General features: G+C 38.9%; 2 protein-coding genes across 2 annotated transcripts; one reads left to right on the top strand and one right to left on the bottom strand.

Annotated features, from left to right (window-relative positions):
* Positions 1-507: 507 nt before the first annotated feature.
* LOC111333158 (uncharacterized) lies at positions 508-14,985 on the bottom strand. Its single transcript, XM_022938680.2, has 3 exons — positions 14,842-14,985; positions 4,114-5,296; positions 508-2,806 (listed from the first exon to the last, which is right to left on the bottom strand). Exons 2-3 carry the CDS (start codon positions 5,273-5,275, stop codon positions 2,082-2,084), a joined length of 1,887 nt encoding a protein of 628 aa, XP_022794415.2. The 5' UTR covers positions 5,276-5,296; positions 14,842-14,985; the 3' UTR covers positions 508-2,081.
* LOC111333159 (uncharacterized) lies at positions 14,986-17,653 on the top strand. The gene is made up of 2 exons (XM_022938682.2): positions 14,986-15,136; positions 15,990-17,653. The coding sequence occupies exons 1-2, from the start codon at positions 15,121-15,123 to the stop codon at positions 17,114-17,116; spliced, it is 1,143 nt and encodes a 380-aa protein (XP_022794417.2). The 5' UTR covers positions 14,986-15,120; the 3' UTR covers positions 17,117-17,653.
* Positions 17,654-17,796: the final 143 nt, after the last annotated feature.

Here is a 17,796-nt window from a genome sequence, read left to right as displayed (position 1 = left end):
CCAGTTTGGGAACCGGATCAAGAAAACTGACACAGGAACCAACAACTTGGTGTGCAAGATTTGGTGTGCATATGTTAAACATTTACTAAAATTTCACAGATATAAATATAATGCATGAAAACTTTACATAAAAAAGCTTATCATTTTCACAAAAACAGACCTTTCTCTTTAATAAAACTACGAAATTATACACACACACGTATATATGTATATAAAAGAAATCTACCAACCTAATTATATAAGGCTACTCTTTTTGTGTAGTTTCCTCTTAGTGCATTTTATTGTACAATATATTTATATTCTAAAAATTTCAATGGCAAATATTTCATAATAATTTCGATATATCAACAAAGTTGGAATGGTAAATTGGCCACCGTAACGATTACAAAAGCTGACGTTTCGAGCGTTAGCCCTTCGTCAGAGCGAATAGAGGAATTGTGGGTTGTGTGTGCTTTTAAAGGCAGAAAATGGAGCTACCTTATTGGTGGGAAAATATTTATAAGATGATGATGATGATGAACTTTATTCATGTGTCAATTATAAAATAGCAGTAATAAAACCCCTAAGTATTAATATACGATTAAATAGCATAAAATATATGAATAAATAGCTTAAAATTTGAGGTCAGCAGAATTAGGTTAGGAAACCTTAAGACGTTGGGGGGGGGGGGGGGGGGAAGGAATAATCTGAGCCTAACTAAGATATAACTAAGAATCATGCACTGCAAACCAAGCAGCCCACACAGCCACCACCGTCCATTTACATTTCCAAATCCATTCCTCTAGCTGCCCTCTTAAAACCCGAGCTATTATTATTAAGAGCTATTATTCTACTATTTCAATCATAGTTATCTACTGTTAGTATCTAACAGATGAGGAGCCACTATGTAGATACCCTGTTGATAAACTGTTTCCTCACAGTTCTTACTTATATTAGTACTTACATGTACATAAATCCCCCAAAGAAGAGGAAAAAAAAAAAAAAAACGAGCTACTTTTAATTAGTAAAATGTGGCTTTGGCTGCTCCAATCAAGAATACTTCACAGCAGGGCTCGACACTAACTTTCCAACTTACTGGTACTAGCCAAGACAGTCAACCGCCTCCCGGTTAGCTCAATGGATAGAGCACTGGACTGTTGTGTGGGAGGTCGAGGGTTCGAGCCCTGGCCGGACCAACACTCAAGGTCTTAAGATAATTGAGAAGAATTTGCTACCTTTCTATAACATCAAGAAATGGTAAGATATTCTAGTCTTCTCGGATAGAGATGAATAAATGGAGGTCCTGTCTCCTGCAGGGTTGGGGTAGGAGACGTTAATTTCCCACACACGAGATTACTGTGTGATGGATGTCCTCCCTTTGGGTGGGATGGGTGGGAAGGTGAGATCGATAGACTGAAGCGGCTGCCAGAGGTGCCTGATATGCTGACGTCTGTTCTCAACCTTACACTGCACCTGTAATTCAGCCTGTGGGCTGCAAGTGGTCAGATATAAACTATATTCATTCATATTCAGGCTTGTGACAGATCAGATATTACAACAATTTCAGTTTGTTTACTAGCCAAACTGGCTTGTGGAAATAAAAAACCACTAGCCAAAACTGAATTTCTACTAGTCTGTGGCTAGTGGGCTACTGTTAGTGTTGAGCCCTGCATAGTTGTGCTTTTCAATTCCCATGAACTTAATTATCAGATTTATAAGAACTTTCATGTGTGCTTAATCAGAAAATGTAAAAATATCAAGATAAAAGGTACAAAAATAGGAAAGATTACAGGACAAAAACTGTTTTTAATTACTTGTGGTGGAGTAGGAAAAGACTGATAAGCAGTGTTGTACAAACTTTTAGATTTCAAATTTAGAATTTGAGTCTTTTTGCAGTAAGTCATTAATCATAGGGTGACTTTAAGTTTGATAATTTACCCATAGAGAACACCCTTCACATTACTTGTGCAACCGAATATATTTCAAAATGTCAATCATAAGACTTTTAAGTTGAGTTTATCTACAGTACATAACACTAGAAAAACTTCCTTCTTCCCACCAAACCACTCTAATACTATACATCATTCAATCTTTCTAACTAGTTACTTATTTTTTGTTTTCAACCAGTCTTCTAAAATGGTTGCAACATCCCATCTTCCCATTTCATCATCTTTGAGTATCATTATGAGCCATTCCACAGTTGAATCAGGATTTGCATGCCACAATTGAAAAAGTTCATAAGTAGGATTGTTTTTCTGTTCTAAAACTTTTGTCAAATCTTTATCAAATCCCATTTTCTCTCCAAGCAGGCGGAAATCTTTGAACGACAAGTCATCCTTTATGTTTAGTTTCATGCAGACTTTACTCAAAATAGCATAAGGAATGTCTTTAGCTTTGACAGGCTGAGGTGTCTGATCCTTGTTTGCATTATTATCATTAACACCATCCAATGCTGCTCTTACACTATCCACCTGATCAAATCCACCATTCACGTCCTTTGCTACTGCAATATGCATATGGCCCACCTCCTCGGTCCTACCCTGGACAGTTTCAACCTTTCTCTTGTTATCCCTTCTCTCATTTTTAATCTTTCTTTGATCAAGGCTCAATTCCTGGGTCCCTTTCTGGACAGCATCAACTGTCTCCTCATTAGAAGCTTTTCTCTCAGTTTCTGTTGCAGGCCTCAGCTTCTGGCTTCTGAGGTTGACATTCTGGGGCATTCTCTCCTCATACACCATTCTCTCGGTTTCATATTGCTGGACTTCTGGATACTGGCCCCTCTCTTCTTCAAACTCCTCACTGTGCTCAACACTTTGTTTGAAATGTTCTGAAGAGAGAGAAGAGAAACTCTTAGAACACACACAAAACCAAAAACATTTTAAATTAAAATTGAGTTGCTAGTAAAAACCTGCATTTAGGCTAATAAATTATTTTCAATTCCCCTAAAGTGCCCAGGAGGGAGGGGGGGGGGGGCATTGGAATTTTCTGTTTTGTGGTTTTGGCTATTTTTGGATTGGTTTTTCAGTTTTAATGTTTATTAGAATTTGTGGATTTTCCATTTTTTAGCATAATTATGGTTTTCGATTTTTGTCAGAATTGTTAACATGTCTTTGGATTTAGTATCCCATGTGGTTTTTCAGTTTTTACCAATTTGGTTTTTGGTTTCTCTTCAATCTGAGCTGCAGTTATGCACCTCCACTGATCTCAAATGGCCACAAAACTTTTGTATGCTCCCCTCATTACCATACTGACTGTATCAGATCTATTAGAATTTTGATAACTAGGATGTGCAAATTTATTGGTTTTGCACTCAGTTTTCAGTTTTGTTTGAGTTTTTTTGTTGTTGCAGTTTTGGATGACTTTTTGCCATGATTTTGCTGTTTCTTATGGACCCTAATGCCCCCTTGTCCACACTTGAGTATCAGTCAGGTTTGCACAGCTCAGAGTACAGCTGTACATTCAAAATACATTGTACCTACATGTAGTAAACATACAAATATGAAGTGTGAAGCAACAAGGGGTATTACAGTACCACCACCCCCTGGATAAAATGCCAGTCAATTGTAAGGTTACCCTTTGCATTTCATCAGGCTTCCCTGACAATTTGCTGGTACTCATTCCTACTCCTGGTGAGAGACAAGCGTAAAGTGTCTTTTCCAAGAGCACAGTTCACATTGACCCTGCCAGGTCTCAAACCCAGACCTCTCCAACCCAAATCCAGTGCACTAGACATTGGGCCACTGTGTCTCCCAATAAAGGGACAACATTGGTGATAAATGATTTCAGCACAGTGCTGGTGAAAGGCAGTTTGAGTTAAAAGCAAAAAGGGCAGAGTTCTTAATTATTTTTCCCTTTTTCAAAATACTTGTATTAATTGTTTGTAATACTCTAACTTGTATTTAATTTGTTGTACGTTACAACTACATAAAGGTATTTGTAGGCCATTGAAATTGCCTCTTGTACATGTACAATATAGCAAAAAATTTGTGATACTAACTCTCCCGAAAAAAAACCTGGATTAAGGGCAAATTCAGGTAATTCGTGAACCATCACCAACATTATAAGGCCCTCAATTAAAACCTGCTCTTAACCTGGAAAGGCACTCTATGAAAATTTATGATAAATCAAACACACCTTGTTTGCTTGGAAACATTGTAAGCATACTTTCAACAAGATCATCGCATTGCTTCTCCCAGCTGTATTTTTCCTCATACTCTTGGCGAAGCTGCTTTGATTCTAACAACTGATCTTCTGAGCTACTTTCTAGGACTCTCTTTATCCTTTCTGACCACACTTTGGGATCACTTGATTTAACAACATGTATTCCTCCAGAGGGTAATTTCTTCAGAGCCATTCCAAGACCACAATTCTGGCTGACAAGAACTGGAAGGTCTGCAGAAATAGCACGGAGGCTGCTTGTCCCAAAACCCTCCGTTCGTGAAGGCATAATGATAAGATTCACTTCACACAGAAGCTGCTTCCAGTTCTCCAGGCTATTTTGAAAATGTCGAACAGCAAACTGGTTCAGGTCAATCCCTTCCTCATGGAGTCGCTTACTGAGGACTTCTGTGTCCTCATTTGGGGTGACAAGAAATATCAGATAGCAATCTACCTCTTGCAAGAGTGAGATTGCTTTAGCGGCAATGTCAAGCCCTTTTACTTTGTAATACTTGGCAAAATATGTTGCACTGATCAAGATGCGGAAGATTTCCTCAGGTTGGTGGTGTAGCCGAATATCTCGCATTTCATAGATGATGCCTGGAGTTAAATTAATGACATCCTTGCTCTTTCCACCATAACGCAGTGCAGATCTGAAGGCATCAGCTACTTTGGGGCCAACTGCAATCACAGCATCTGCCATGTTACACAATGTAAGTTGCAGTTCATACTCCTTCTTCTGTTCATCTTTCATGGGAATGTCCATAAATTTAGCCAGTTCTTCACTGTTGGTATGAATGATGTGAAGCCATTTACATTTCTTAGCATCTTTGATGTTCTGTGCATGTTTACCTTCATGAAGCCCATATGAGTGAATAATCAAAATGTCAATTTCAAGATTTTCTGGAGGGAAAGACAGCCGTTCTTCTGCTGAAAATCCAGCTCGCTCTTTGGCATCCACAAGGTCAACATTTAACTTTTTGGCCTGTTCTTTCTGTTCCTGGGTGCTGCTTGGCACAAGTCCTGTCACCTTCACTTTTGGATTTTTAGCAAGTTCAATAACTAACTGGCCATTCACTGTTGTGTTCCACCCCACAACACCAGTAGCCAAGGTTACATTTAATTTATCTTGTGCCATATTATTTTACTGCTGAGAAGCCTATTGTAAAACAGGAGGAAAGAAAAAGATATAATTTGTAAATTTTTGTTAATCAACTTTGTTCTCAAGACTCAGGTCTAAAAGTAAGTCGACAGGCTAATCCTGCCCGAGCTTGTCTCATTTCTTAGGGCATTATGCAACCAGGAGTATTTTCTGAAAGGTATATGTATATTCAAGTTTTTTTCTTTGAAGTTAAGGAGGTGCAACATTAAGGAATGATATAACTGACAGGTAACGAAAACAAATTTCAAAAGTGAACAATGTAACTGTAGTGTTGTGACGTAACATGGACATGTGCAGTGTGGCAGCACGAGGTCGGACTGAGGATTGTATTCTAGAGTTTAATAAAAGAGCTCCATTTCTACATAGCGAACTGCGTCATATTCCACATTTCGCGATGAGGATACAAGAATATTCCACTCTTGCTACTTTGCACAAGGTTTTGGAGATTTAGGTGGTGTTTTTACATGTCAACTTGGCGATTTTGTCTCGTTGACTACCTCTTACTCACGTACACGGGCGTTCGTAAGTCTTCAATTTACATCTCCATCTACAAATCTACGTTTATTCCTCACTTATATTACTGTTCTCTGTCATGGCTAGTAATATTTCACCTCCGTTTTCCTTGTTCTCTGTGTATGAGGATACTTCTTCTGTTGGCCCTCGCTAGAAAAAATGGTTCAAGCGATTCGAAATGTATCTGGCGGCACACGATGTGAAAGATCCAACACACACTATTGTATTCTTGGTATTGTATTGTTATTGTATTCCAACACACACTATTGTATGCTTTACTATTGTATTCTGCTGGAGAAGAAGTGTCCAATATTTTTGAAACATAACCCGATCAAGGTGAAGAAAAAGATTACAAAGCTGCTGTAGATGCATTAAATACATATTTCTAACCACAAGTGAACAAAACGTTTGAAATTTACAAGTTTTGCAGTGCTACCCAAGATCCTGGTGAGTCACTAGAATCATATCATACAAGGCTACACAGGCTAGCACAGTCATGCAAATTTACTGATGAGGAAGAAGAGATAAAATCTCACATCATACTCTCATGCTCATCGTCCAGGTTACGTCGTTGAGCTTTACGTGAAAATATGAATCTTAAAGTTATTCTTGATTATTCTAGAGGACTAGAAATGGCTGAGAAGCAAGCAAAAGGAATTGAGGAACAGGATAAAGTTTGCAAAATTAAGGAAAAATCATCACCAGCATCAAACGCACGCAACATGGATAGTCAGTCAACATCCGAGAAGAAGAAATGTTATAGGTATGGTGGTGACTTCCCTCACCAAGGACGACCATGCCCTGCACTTCATGTAAGCTGTCGAAACTGTCGCAAGACAGGACCCTTTGCCAAGGTTTGTCGAAGCAAACCTGCTGACTCGAAGGTCAATGCTACTGCTGAAAATAAATCAGATGAATCCTCTGATGAGGAATATGCTTACAGTCTTACTGTCAACTCAGTCAAAAAGAAGGGACAACTAACCAGTGAAGTAACAATAAGAGAAAACAATGTTGAATTTCTTATAGACTCTGGAGAGGGTGTAAACATCATGGATTCAGATACATACAACAAGATAAATCTCCCTTTACATGCAACATCAAAGAAAATTTTTGGTTACAATGCAAACAGCCCTCTGCCACTTCTTGGCAAGTTCAGTACCACTGTCATTTCAAAAATCACTGACACCTCGGCAGATGTACAGTCCTATGTAGTATATGATGGTACAGGCAATTTAATGAGTTATCAAACTGCGACAGATCCGGGTTTGTTACACATTGTAAACAGTGTTTCACCCTCAGAAGTATCAAACAACATCATAAAGCAGTATGATGATCGTTTCCATGGCCTTGGATAAATGAAAAGGAAAATCGCGAAGCCACACATCAACCAAGAAGTCAAACCACTTGCACAGAAACATAGAAGAATACCATTTAACCTTTGAGACCAGGTAGAAGCCGAGATCAGAAAATTAGAAGAGCTTGACATAATAGAAAAACCTGAAGGCCCTACACCTTGGGTGTCGCTGATAGTAATTGTCCCAAAGAAAACAGGTATACGCATTTGTGTTGACATGAGGGCTGCTAATGAAGCCATCGAGAGAGAAAGAGAGAACGACATCCTGTACCTACCATTGAAGATCTCATAGTTGACTTGAATGGATCAACTGTTTTCAGCAAAATTGATTTGAATCAAGGGTATCATCATGGAGCTAGATAATAGTTCCAGAAGTATAACCACCTTCGCTACACATCTTGGCTTATACAGATATAAGCGGCTTAGCTTTGGCATCAATTCAGCCTCTGAAATCTTTCAAAAAGCTGTGGAAGAGGCACTTCAAGGAATTCCAGGGGCACGGAACATATCTGATGATATAATAGTGTTTGGAAAGGATCAACACGACCTTGATGTTGCACTGCAGGCTGTTCTCCAAAGAATGAGGGACTGCAATCTTACTGCAAATCCTGACAAATGCCTTCTCAATCAGTCTTCAATTGACTTTTTCGGTCATTGTTTTACAGCTGAAGGTATTAGCCCTGACCAGGGCAAAGTTGAATCCCTTCTTAATGCTTGTCCTCCCAAAAATGTGAATAAAGCAAGGAGCTTTCTGGGCATGGCCCAATATCTGTCAAGATTCATCAAGGACTTTGCATCAATTTCAGCTCCTATTCGTCAAATTACATGTAAGGATGCAAAATGGGTATGGGGACCCCAGCAACAGCAAGCATTTGATTCTCTGAAAGCTAATATGATTGCACGTCCCAACATCATGAAGTACTTTGACCCTCTCCTTGAAACAGAGCTAGTTGTAGCTGCTAGCCCCAATGGCCTTAGGGCCATTCTTACACAAGTGTCACCCACCAATGAAAGACATGTCATTGCCTATGCAAGTCGTTCCCTCACAGACCGTGAAAGCCGATACAGTCAAACAGAAAGGGAAGCACTCGCAGCAGCGAGGGGCGTAGAACATTTTTCATCTCTACTTGAATGGGTCAACATTTCGCATCGTTACTGATCACAAACCCTTAGAGGCCATTTTCAACAATCAATCAATCAATCAATCAATCAATCCTTTATTTAAACACGTGACACCTAGGAGTACAGAAGTTCTCGTTAAAACGTGTATGTGTATGTACAATTAGAAATAAAACATAATTTCTGTAAGAATACAAATAATAAGTAGATCTATTAAATAACTAAAAACAGGATTGAAGATCATAGACAAGAGCTATCAATAAAAAGTTACAATATTAACAATATTAACAATAACGATATTTACAATCACTACCACTAAGCCATGTGGGCTTTAAGAGAACGCTTGAATGAAACAATATCTTGAGATTCTCTGAGTCTAGGGGGTAGCGCATTCCAAAGTTTACTGGCTAAAAATGAAAAAGACCGATGTAAAAACTCAAGATTAAAAGGAGGTAAATCTAGCCTTGTACTGAGCCCGCGTAAACTATACGGTACATTTCTAAAATGAAAAAAATCACTTATATAAGGAGCCCCCTTATCATACAAGCACTTATATAACATAACTAACGATTGGAATTGCCTACGATTCTCCAAAGACTTAATGTCGGCCAACTTGAGGAGGAAGTCGTATGACACAGACTTCGAGAAGCCTAATATAGTTCTTAATATAAAGTAATTAGTTGTCTCTATTTTAGTAGTCTCCGCGTTACCTACTCCCAGTAAAAGGGGACTGCAGTACTCAAGATGAGGGAGAACATAGGCCTTATATAAACGAACTAACACGTCCTTTGAAATAAACTTACGTATTCTCCGCAAAGCCGAAGCCTTCCTTATTCAGCTGTTGCTTTATGTGCGCTTTAAATGTTAATTTGCTATCTAGAACCACCCCAAGGATTTTGAGTGTGTCCTTTGTATGGACATTAGAATCATTAAGATGGAAATCATACTGGTATGAAGACGGGCCAATAGCGATAGCTTGCGTTTTGGCGGCATTAATCTGTAAAAAAATTCATTGAGAACCATCTCGATAGAACGCTCAGATCAGAGTTAATTATATACTGCAAAACTGCTGGTGAGACATCAGAGGCGTAATGAGTAGTGTCGTCAGCGTATAGCCTCAAGGACGTATTAGTAATAAAATAATTAAGATCATTAACATACAAATTAAATACGAGTGGACCCAACAGGGACCCCTGTGGTAAACCAGTTTTAACAGTTCTCCACGAAGAATATGTACCATCAAGTTTGACTCTCTGTCTCCGTCCAGTAAGGTAAGCGGTCATAGTTTCCAGTGCATCATGCGTAAAACCATATGCCTTTAATTTAGCTAGGAGAAGCGGGTGACAAACAGAGTCAAAAGCTTTACTTAAGTTGATAGCCACCGCTGCAACAGCTTCTCTTCTGTCAAGACAGGCTCTCCAATCTTCAGTCAATTTCAAAAAGGCCGTGCAACACGAGTGACCCTTGAGAAAGCCAGACAGGTTTGGTGAGAGTCACCAATGAAAGGCTTCATAGATTTGATCGAACAATACCTTCTCATATAATTTCGATAAGGAAGTCAGAACAGAAACTGGACAATAGCAGGTCTTATCCGTCATACTTTCAACAAGCCAACATGCAAAGCAACTACAAGAATTGAGAGGCTTCAATTACGTCTTCAACCTTATAAGTTCAAAGTTGTCTTTAAGCCTGGTTCAGAAAATCCGGCCGATTACATGAGTCGTCATCCTATTCATAACTGAAAAGGAACTGGTCACAAGTCTCGGATTGATACCTATGTCAATCTTGTTACTGTGAACACATTACCTGATGCTGTATCACTTCAGGAAATTCAGGATGAAACATTAAAGGACAAAACACTGCAATGTTTATCAGAAGTACTACTATCACAACAATGGCATAAGGTGAGCAAAGATGTCGGTGCCTTCAAACATGTTCAACAAGAATTGTCAGTTGCCAATGGTGTTATACTGAGAGGAACAAGAATTGTTGTCCCAGAAACATTATGCAACAAAGTAATCACCCTTGCTCACAGTGGTCATTAAGGAATAGTGAAGACAAAGTGTCTGCTTAGAGAATCTGTGTGGTTTCCTGGGATGGACAGGATGGTAGAAGAAATGGTGAGTCAATGCATTCCATGTCAGACAGCTAACCATAGCTTGTTACCTTCATGCAAACCATTGAGTATGCCTGCTTTGCTATCTGGTCCATGGCAGGAACTTTCGATTGATTTCTGCGGCCCCTTTCCTAGTGGCGATCATTTACTTGTTGTTGTGGATGATTACAGCAGATATCCAGAAGTGGAAATTCTGAAGTCAACTTCAGCCAAGACAGTAATTCCTAATCTAGACAGCATTTTTGCCAGGCAAGGAATTCCTAATGTTGTAAGAACAGACATCGGACCTCCTTTCAATAGTCATGATTTTCACTTATATGCCACACACCTTGGTTTTAATGGTAATGGTTTATGGTAATGGTAATGGTTTATTAGATATGAATTCGACACTAAAATGAAATACTTCATAAATACAAGAAATTACAAAAAATATTTACAAATTAAATGAGACTATATAAATAAAAAATTTTGCCGGGGGACTGGGTAACCAGCTCACAAGATTCTATTAACAAATTATTACAAATGTGATATAAGTCTATTGCGATAATTCATTAAGCTTTGACCTCATTCTAATCAGAGAATGTTTAGAAATACATTTGATAATAAAAATTAACGGTAAAAAACTACGACGTTTCGAAGTCTGCATAACCTCATTATCAAGTAAAATGTTAAAACTGATGTAAAATTGTAGCTCAGAGATTATATACAAATAAAATGTGATAACTTCATTAGAATAATGAGCGTTCATTGTTATTGGTGTTTAGCATGTCAGATCGTGCAGTATATGTTTAAATAAATACTTTTGCACGTATTGAGTCAGACTGCGTGTTTAGCTTTGGTTTTTGTTCGCGAATGAATAGCATTTCGTGAATTAGGCAGTCCATTTTTCCGCGGCATTTCTTGAGAACGGAAAACATTTCCTCTAGGCTAGAGGACGCTACACTGTGGGCTTCTTTCAGATGCTTGCCAATGACAGAGGCTTTATGTTCTTCTATGCGTTGATGAAGATGGCGTGTGGTATAACCGATATAATCCGCATCGCACGAATCACATTTAAAAGTGTAAACAATGCATTGGTGGTTAATTAAAGCGGGCTTCTCTTCTTGTATCTTGAGCTTTCCCTCGATCTTACGACTCGTGAAAACTGGTTGTAGGTCAGTTCCGATTTTCCGGCCAAGATCTTTCAGCTGATGTCTTACTGTGTCGGCCGATTTTTGGTCTTTAAATGGTAAAGTTATTCTGACAGGTTTTTGTGTAGCCGCGTCAAGTTCAGTTGGGTTTCGTGATTCGTGCGATGCGGATTATATCGGTTATACCACACGCCATCTTCATCAACGCATAGAAGAACATAAAGCCTCTGTCATTGGCAAGCATCTGAAAGAAGCCCACAGTGTAGCGTCCTCTAGCCTAGAGGAAATGTTTTCCGTTCTCAAGAAATGCCGCGGAAAAATGGACTGCCTAATTCACGAAATGCTATTCATTCGCGAACAAAAACCAAAGCTAAACACGCAGTCTGACTCAATACGTGCAAAAGTATTTATTTAAACATATACTGCACGATCTGACATGCTAAACACCAATAACAATGAACGCTCATTATTCTAATGAAGTTATCACATTTTATTTGTATATAATCTCTGAGCTACAATTTTACATCAGTTTTAACATTTTACTTGATAATGAGGTCATGCAGACTTTGAAATGTCGTAGTTTTTTACCGTTAATTTTGACATCATTGCGGGAAAAAAACTTATTTGAAATTGTTTTGTCCTGCATTTAAAAAGAGTCAAGTTATGGCTGGAGCGCAGCTGGCGGCTGTGCACATCTAGTCTTTTCTGTGGAATTAATGATGACAACTGTGAGTTTTTAATTTTCTTGAACTGTTCGAGTCAAAGACGTTCCCTATTTTCTTCCAGTGTGGGGTAATTCAAAACATTACATGCAGTTCTGTAAGAAATTAGTGGTTCGATCATCCTGAAAGCTCTTCTTTGTATCTGTTCTAAATTGTCCACAAGGTAAGATGGAAGGCTAGAATGCCATACCTGGCATGCGTATTCCAAAACAGAACGTATTAGAGCAGTATAGACACTAAGTAAATCCTAGGGTGGAAGGCCTAGGATTTACTTGACTATGCCATTTTAGATCATCCTGAATGAGCACTCCTAGGAGCTTTTGACTTTCTACTACTTCAATTGAGGTGTTATTAATAGTCAAATGCATCGTAAGGTGACTCCAGCATGGCCTAAAGCCAATGGAGAGGTAGAGAGATTGATGAGAACTCTGGAGAAAGCTATAAGGATAGCAGTTATTGAACATAAGAGTTGGAAGCAAGAGCTTTTTACTTTCCTGTGCCAGTACAGAGCAACCCCCATAGTACAACTGCTAGATCACTCGCAGAGCTTCTGAATGGTAGGAAATTAAAATCCACACTACCCATCCACAAGCAGGAACAATCACCATACTATGATGTCAGACAGACAGATGCCAACAAGAAGGAGATGATGAAAGCTTATGCAGATAAACACAATCATGCTAAGCACTCTGATTTTGAGGTTGGAGATAGAGTTCTCATTAAGCAACCTAAACACAACAATTAAGCTTTCAACCCCTTTTTGTCCAGAACCATTGGAGATAACACAAAAGAAAGGAAGCATGGTTACTGCTCAAAATGCAGACCACTCAGTGACAAGAAACAGCTCATTCTTCAAGAAGGTTCCTTCAAATACTCCAGTGTCTTCGAATGTAAATGACTGTGATGATGAAATTCAAGGGGACTTACCGACACCAGTTGTGCATGCTGATGAATCGTCTTGTCAGCCAAGAAGATCTTCACGCATCAGAAGACTTCCAACACATTTAAAGGACTATGAGCTATAGGTTGTTTACTGGGACATTTAGAACATTGATTTTTTGCACTTGTGAACTTTACTTATGAACTTTAGAAGTTATGCAAATGTTGTTGTTATAGTTATAACTACTGTTTTGTTTTCCATAAGAGAGGAGAGATGTAGTGTTGTGATGTAACATGGACACGCGCAGTGGCAGCACGAGGTCGGACTGAGGATTGTATTCTAGAGTTTAATAAAAGAGCTCCATTTCTACATAGCGAACTGCGTCATACTCCACAGTAACTGAGAAGAAAGCTTATAACTTATAGGCAATAACATAAAATGAAATGCTGAGAATTAATAGAATTTTGATGGTGTTTAACATAACTCATTCAACCCCATCTCATGTTTGAACACCAATAAACTACACCAGTTAATTATAAGAAAGCACAAAATCATCTCAGGCTAGGAGGGGCACACCTCCTGCACCCCTCCCCTAGATCCACCCCTAGATCCACCCCTGGGAAACTCCTGGGAAACCTCTCAATATCATTTCAGTCTGGTTTCCCTGGCAGTTTTCTAATACCCATAACTTTGCATAGGTAGAAATAGTATTAGAGGAAAGTGTCTTTCCGAAAAAACAGAGTTTGAAGCTGGACCATTCAGCCTTGATTCCATTACATTATAATGTGATCAGGTTATCATGTACAAGACTCAGGCCGTGATTGGATGCTCTACATTAAATACCTGACAAAAAGCAGAATGAAAACAAAGATAAAATTTTGTTTTTCTGAATTCACACGGCAGCATTGATTAAGACCTTAACCATGCAGAGATCAAGTTACTAGATGAACATCACGTCTGCATGAACTACTCAAGGCATGCATCTGGGTGAGTAAATTCGTGGTTTGCCAACGTTTCCTCAGCTCACCAAGCTAACCGCCGCCTGGTTAGCTCAATTGGGAGAGCGCCGGACTGCTGTGCGGGAGGCCGAGAGTTCAATACCGGCTGGACCAACACACAGGGTCTTAAAATTAACTGAGAAGAATATGCTTCCTTTCTTTAACATCTAGAAATGGTTAGATATTCTAGTCTTCTCGGATAGGGACGAATAAATGGAGGTCCCGTCTCCTGCAGGGTTAGGGGCAGGAGACGTTAATTTCCCACGCACGAGATTACTGTGTGATGGATGTCCTCCCCTGGGGTGGGATGGGTGGGTTTCCACATTTGCATTTAAACGAGCTATAGCTCATATGCGATATGTGGTTAAATAAAATTACTTACTTACTTACTACATTAAGTTTGAACCTACAGAAACTTGAAATTTGGTCGTCAAAATTTCGCCAGATGATGAAAGTGACGATACGCTAAAATCTCACTCATTCGTGATTCATTTGGAGAATCATTTAAACGAAACATACAATAGACAAAATGTGTTGACCAACAGAGAAATAGCAATTGAATAATTACTACGCGCATTGCCTAATCAAAAGGAAAACTGACACTTTCGTTTCTTGGTTAATTTTCTACTTTCGGTTTCGATGTTTTGTTTGATGTAGATGTATTACAAACTGAATCAGTTCTGGAAGAATTTAAATTTGTAAATAGTCACCTGCAATTTAACACAATGCACTCGTTTATGTCTTCTTTTCTCTGCATCCCTGTCTCGGATCGACCTCTAGTGTCGCTTCGACGCCACAGTGAAGCTGCACATTACCCCCAGGGTTTCTCTTTCGCAGAAATTATTAAGGAAGTGAAAGGGGAGATCAAATGACAAGTCTAGCTCCAGTGCTCTCTCGGGCAGATCATTTTGAGAGTGGAGCTTGTCAGAGAAGCCCGTAAAATTCTCGATTTCACATCTCTTTTCCGCTTGGCTACCACATGATACAAAATGTCAGGTGTTAAAGGTAAGACTAATATTTTCATTCTTTCTTTTTTTCTTCTGATTTCGTGTACTGCAGCATTCAGTCAGATTGGAAGTGCAAACAGGCGCAGCTCCTTCAGTGTTCGCGTGCACGCTAAAATCAGCCCAGAGTTTAATTTTTCCAAAATGATTCAAGCTTTGAATATGTGTGTCCTGAAGTATTGAGATTAATAGCGTCTATCGTTCACTTTTATGTTCAATCAATAAAAATTTCCACTGCTATTTGTGAGAAAACCACTTGCTTTAATTTATAATATAAGGCGCGTTAATCTTGATCGAAGTGCGCACGAATATGATTCGTCAGCAGTTTCACTTTGAAGACGGAAGTGGGAGGGAATATTGTAGGTTCGTCGAACACAGCACAGATTAATGGAATTCTCAAAGTACAGTTGTTCATATCTAAAATCACATTCAATAAGGGTGAACATCATGTTTACTCCATGAGTGGTGGGATCTGCTCTAGTGTAATTAATAATTATGGTCAATTCTCTGCTCTTATAATTAGGGTTACAGCAGAAATGACTTTTACCTTCCCTCTACAAGTAGAATTGGGCACTGAGTCTTACAAGAGTTACTGAACTCTCATAATATTCAAAAGTATGTATTATGAATGTCCCCTCATAATTATCTTGCTAAACCTCTCCACACTCAATTTAGATTGTTCAAATCGCATTTGATATTTCTTAGGAGGGAATTTTTGTACTGCTGAAAAACACAGCTCTTTGTAACTCAGTTATAATCATAAAATTATCACTAATATCTTAACCTATCCCAACCTAAAATATCACTTTTATTGTTTTATAATTCAAGAAAACTGTTTAAAATGTTACTTTCAGGAGATACACAGAAACTGAATGTCACCCTGGTTGCCAGTAATGTGGGCTGGGACAAAGCTGTGAATGGCCAGTTACTTCTTGAGCTTGCCAGCAACCCAAAAGTGAAGGTAACTGGATTTGTACCTAAAAACACTCAACAGCAAAGAGATGCAGCCCAGAAGTTAGGCATTGAGCTTGTTGATGCAAAGGATGTCTCAGAGCATTCATCAGCAGACCTGCTGGCTTATCCACCTGACAGTCTCAAGATCGATGTCTTGATGATGCAGTCTTATGGACACGAAGTGGGTCGACAAGCACAGATTATCAAGGAGACCAAGAATTGCAAGTGGCTTCATGTTCTGCACACCGTGAGTGAGGAACTTGTGCCATTTGCACCTGAGCATAAATCTGAACATGAGTTGCAACTTACATTGTGCAAACAAGCTGATATTGTGATAGCAATTGGACCCAAAGTGGCCGAAGCCTACAGATCAGCTTTCCAACTTGGTGGAATACAGAAAGAAGTCATTGACCTAACACCAGGAATATTCGTCAACCTTGTTGGTGTGCGACCCCCTCCAGAGGACAGAGAAGTGTTTCACATATTGATCAGTGGTTCATCCAAATATTACAAGATCAAAGGATGTGATATTGCTGCTAAAGCAATCAATCTAACAGGCACACCTTCCATCCACCTGGTGTTTGTTGTGAAGCCTAGTGAGAATGTTGCAGAGATGACCCAAGCCTTGCTCCAGGAGGGCATTAATCCTGACCAACTCACTGTTAAAGTGGCAAAAAGCAGTGAAGATTGGATCAATATTCTCCGTGAAGTAGACCTTGTCATAAAACCATCTAGAACAGAAGGTTTTGGAATAAGCGGTGTCCGTGCCATTTCAGCTGACCTTCCTGTACTGGTCAGTGGAAATATTGGCCTTGGTGCAGCTCTGAAGAAGTTACCCTCAGGAGCAAACCATGTTGTGGAGTCCGATGATCCCCAGGTCTGGGCTGACAAGATCAAGGAAGTCAAAGCAAAGGATGTAAAGGGGCGCAGCATAGAAGCAGAGACTTTAAGAAAGGAGTACACTGGACAATTCAACTGGAAAGATCAGTGTGAAAACCTCGTTGAAAAAATGTTTACCATGATTTAGTCACATCCTCCTCGAACTTAAAGTGTACCACTAGATATTGTGTATGGGTGATAGATATAATGGTAATCCATCAGTTTGTTTCTTTGAAAAGCTCCAATTTTCAGAGATAGTTTTTGACACAGCATTTTGTCCCATTAAATCTTTGTGTTGACTGACATTGTAGCTTAGGTCTAACATTCTGAAATTTATGCTGTAAGCTGAAGCCAAGATTTTTCAAAATATTACCAATTTTGCTTTTCATAAGTTAGATAAGATGTAATGGCAGGTTGTTGGTCTAGTATAGCATTCTTTACATAAAATATCTATCATTTCACATTAATTATAATTATTGCAAAGCTAAAAGTAAAAAGGTTCCTTCTGTAGTTTTTGTCAATTTTATTTTTCATTTGCTCCGAGTTACTTTTATGGCCAAGTGAGTTTGCTCACTCCAGTTAATTATCAAGTACTCAGGTTATGAACTCAGTCTTACAATGACAGTAAAAGAGTGATGATTGGTTCAAAAAGTTGTCATTGATAAATAAACGTAACTTAAAACAATTTAAGCCTCTTGTTGGTTGGGGTTACTAAAAGGGAATGATATCTACAACCCACTTTCTTAGACCTGGCTTTCTTTTTCTCTTACAATTATTTCAAGGAACCTGCTTTAGCTTTTGACTTTAATTTACGGGGAAGTATATATG

The sequence above is a fragment of the Stylophora pistillata genome, chromosome 4, assembly GCF_964205215.1.
Source record: "Stylophora pistillata chromosome 4, jaStyPist1.2, whole genome shotgun sequence".
Taxonomy (NCBI): domain Eukaryota; kingdom Metazoa; phylum Cnidaria; class Anthozoa; order Scleractinia; family Pocilloporidae; genus Stylophora; species Stylophora pistillata.
Note: the sequence above shows the minus strand (reverse complement) of the source record. Positions and strands in the feature narration are given on the sequence as shown.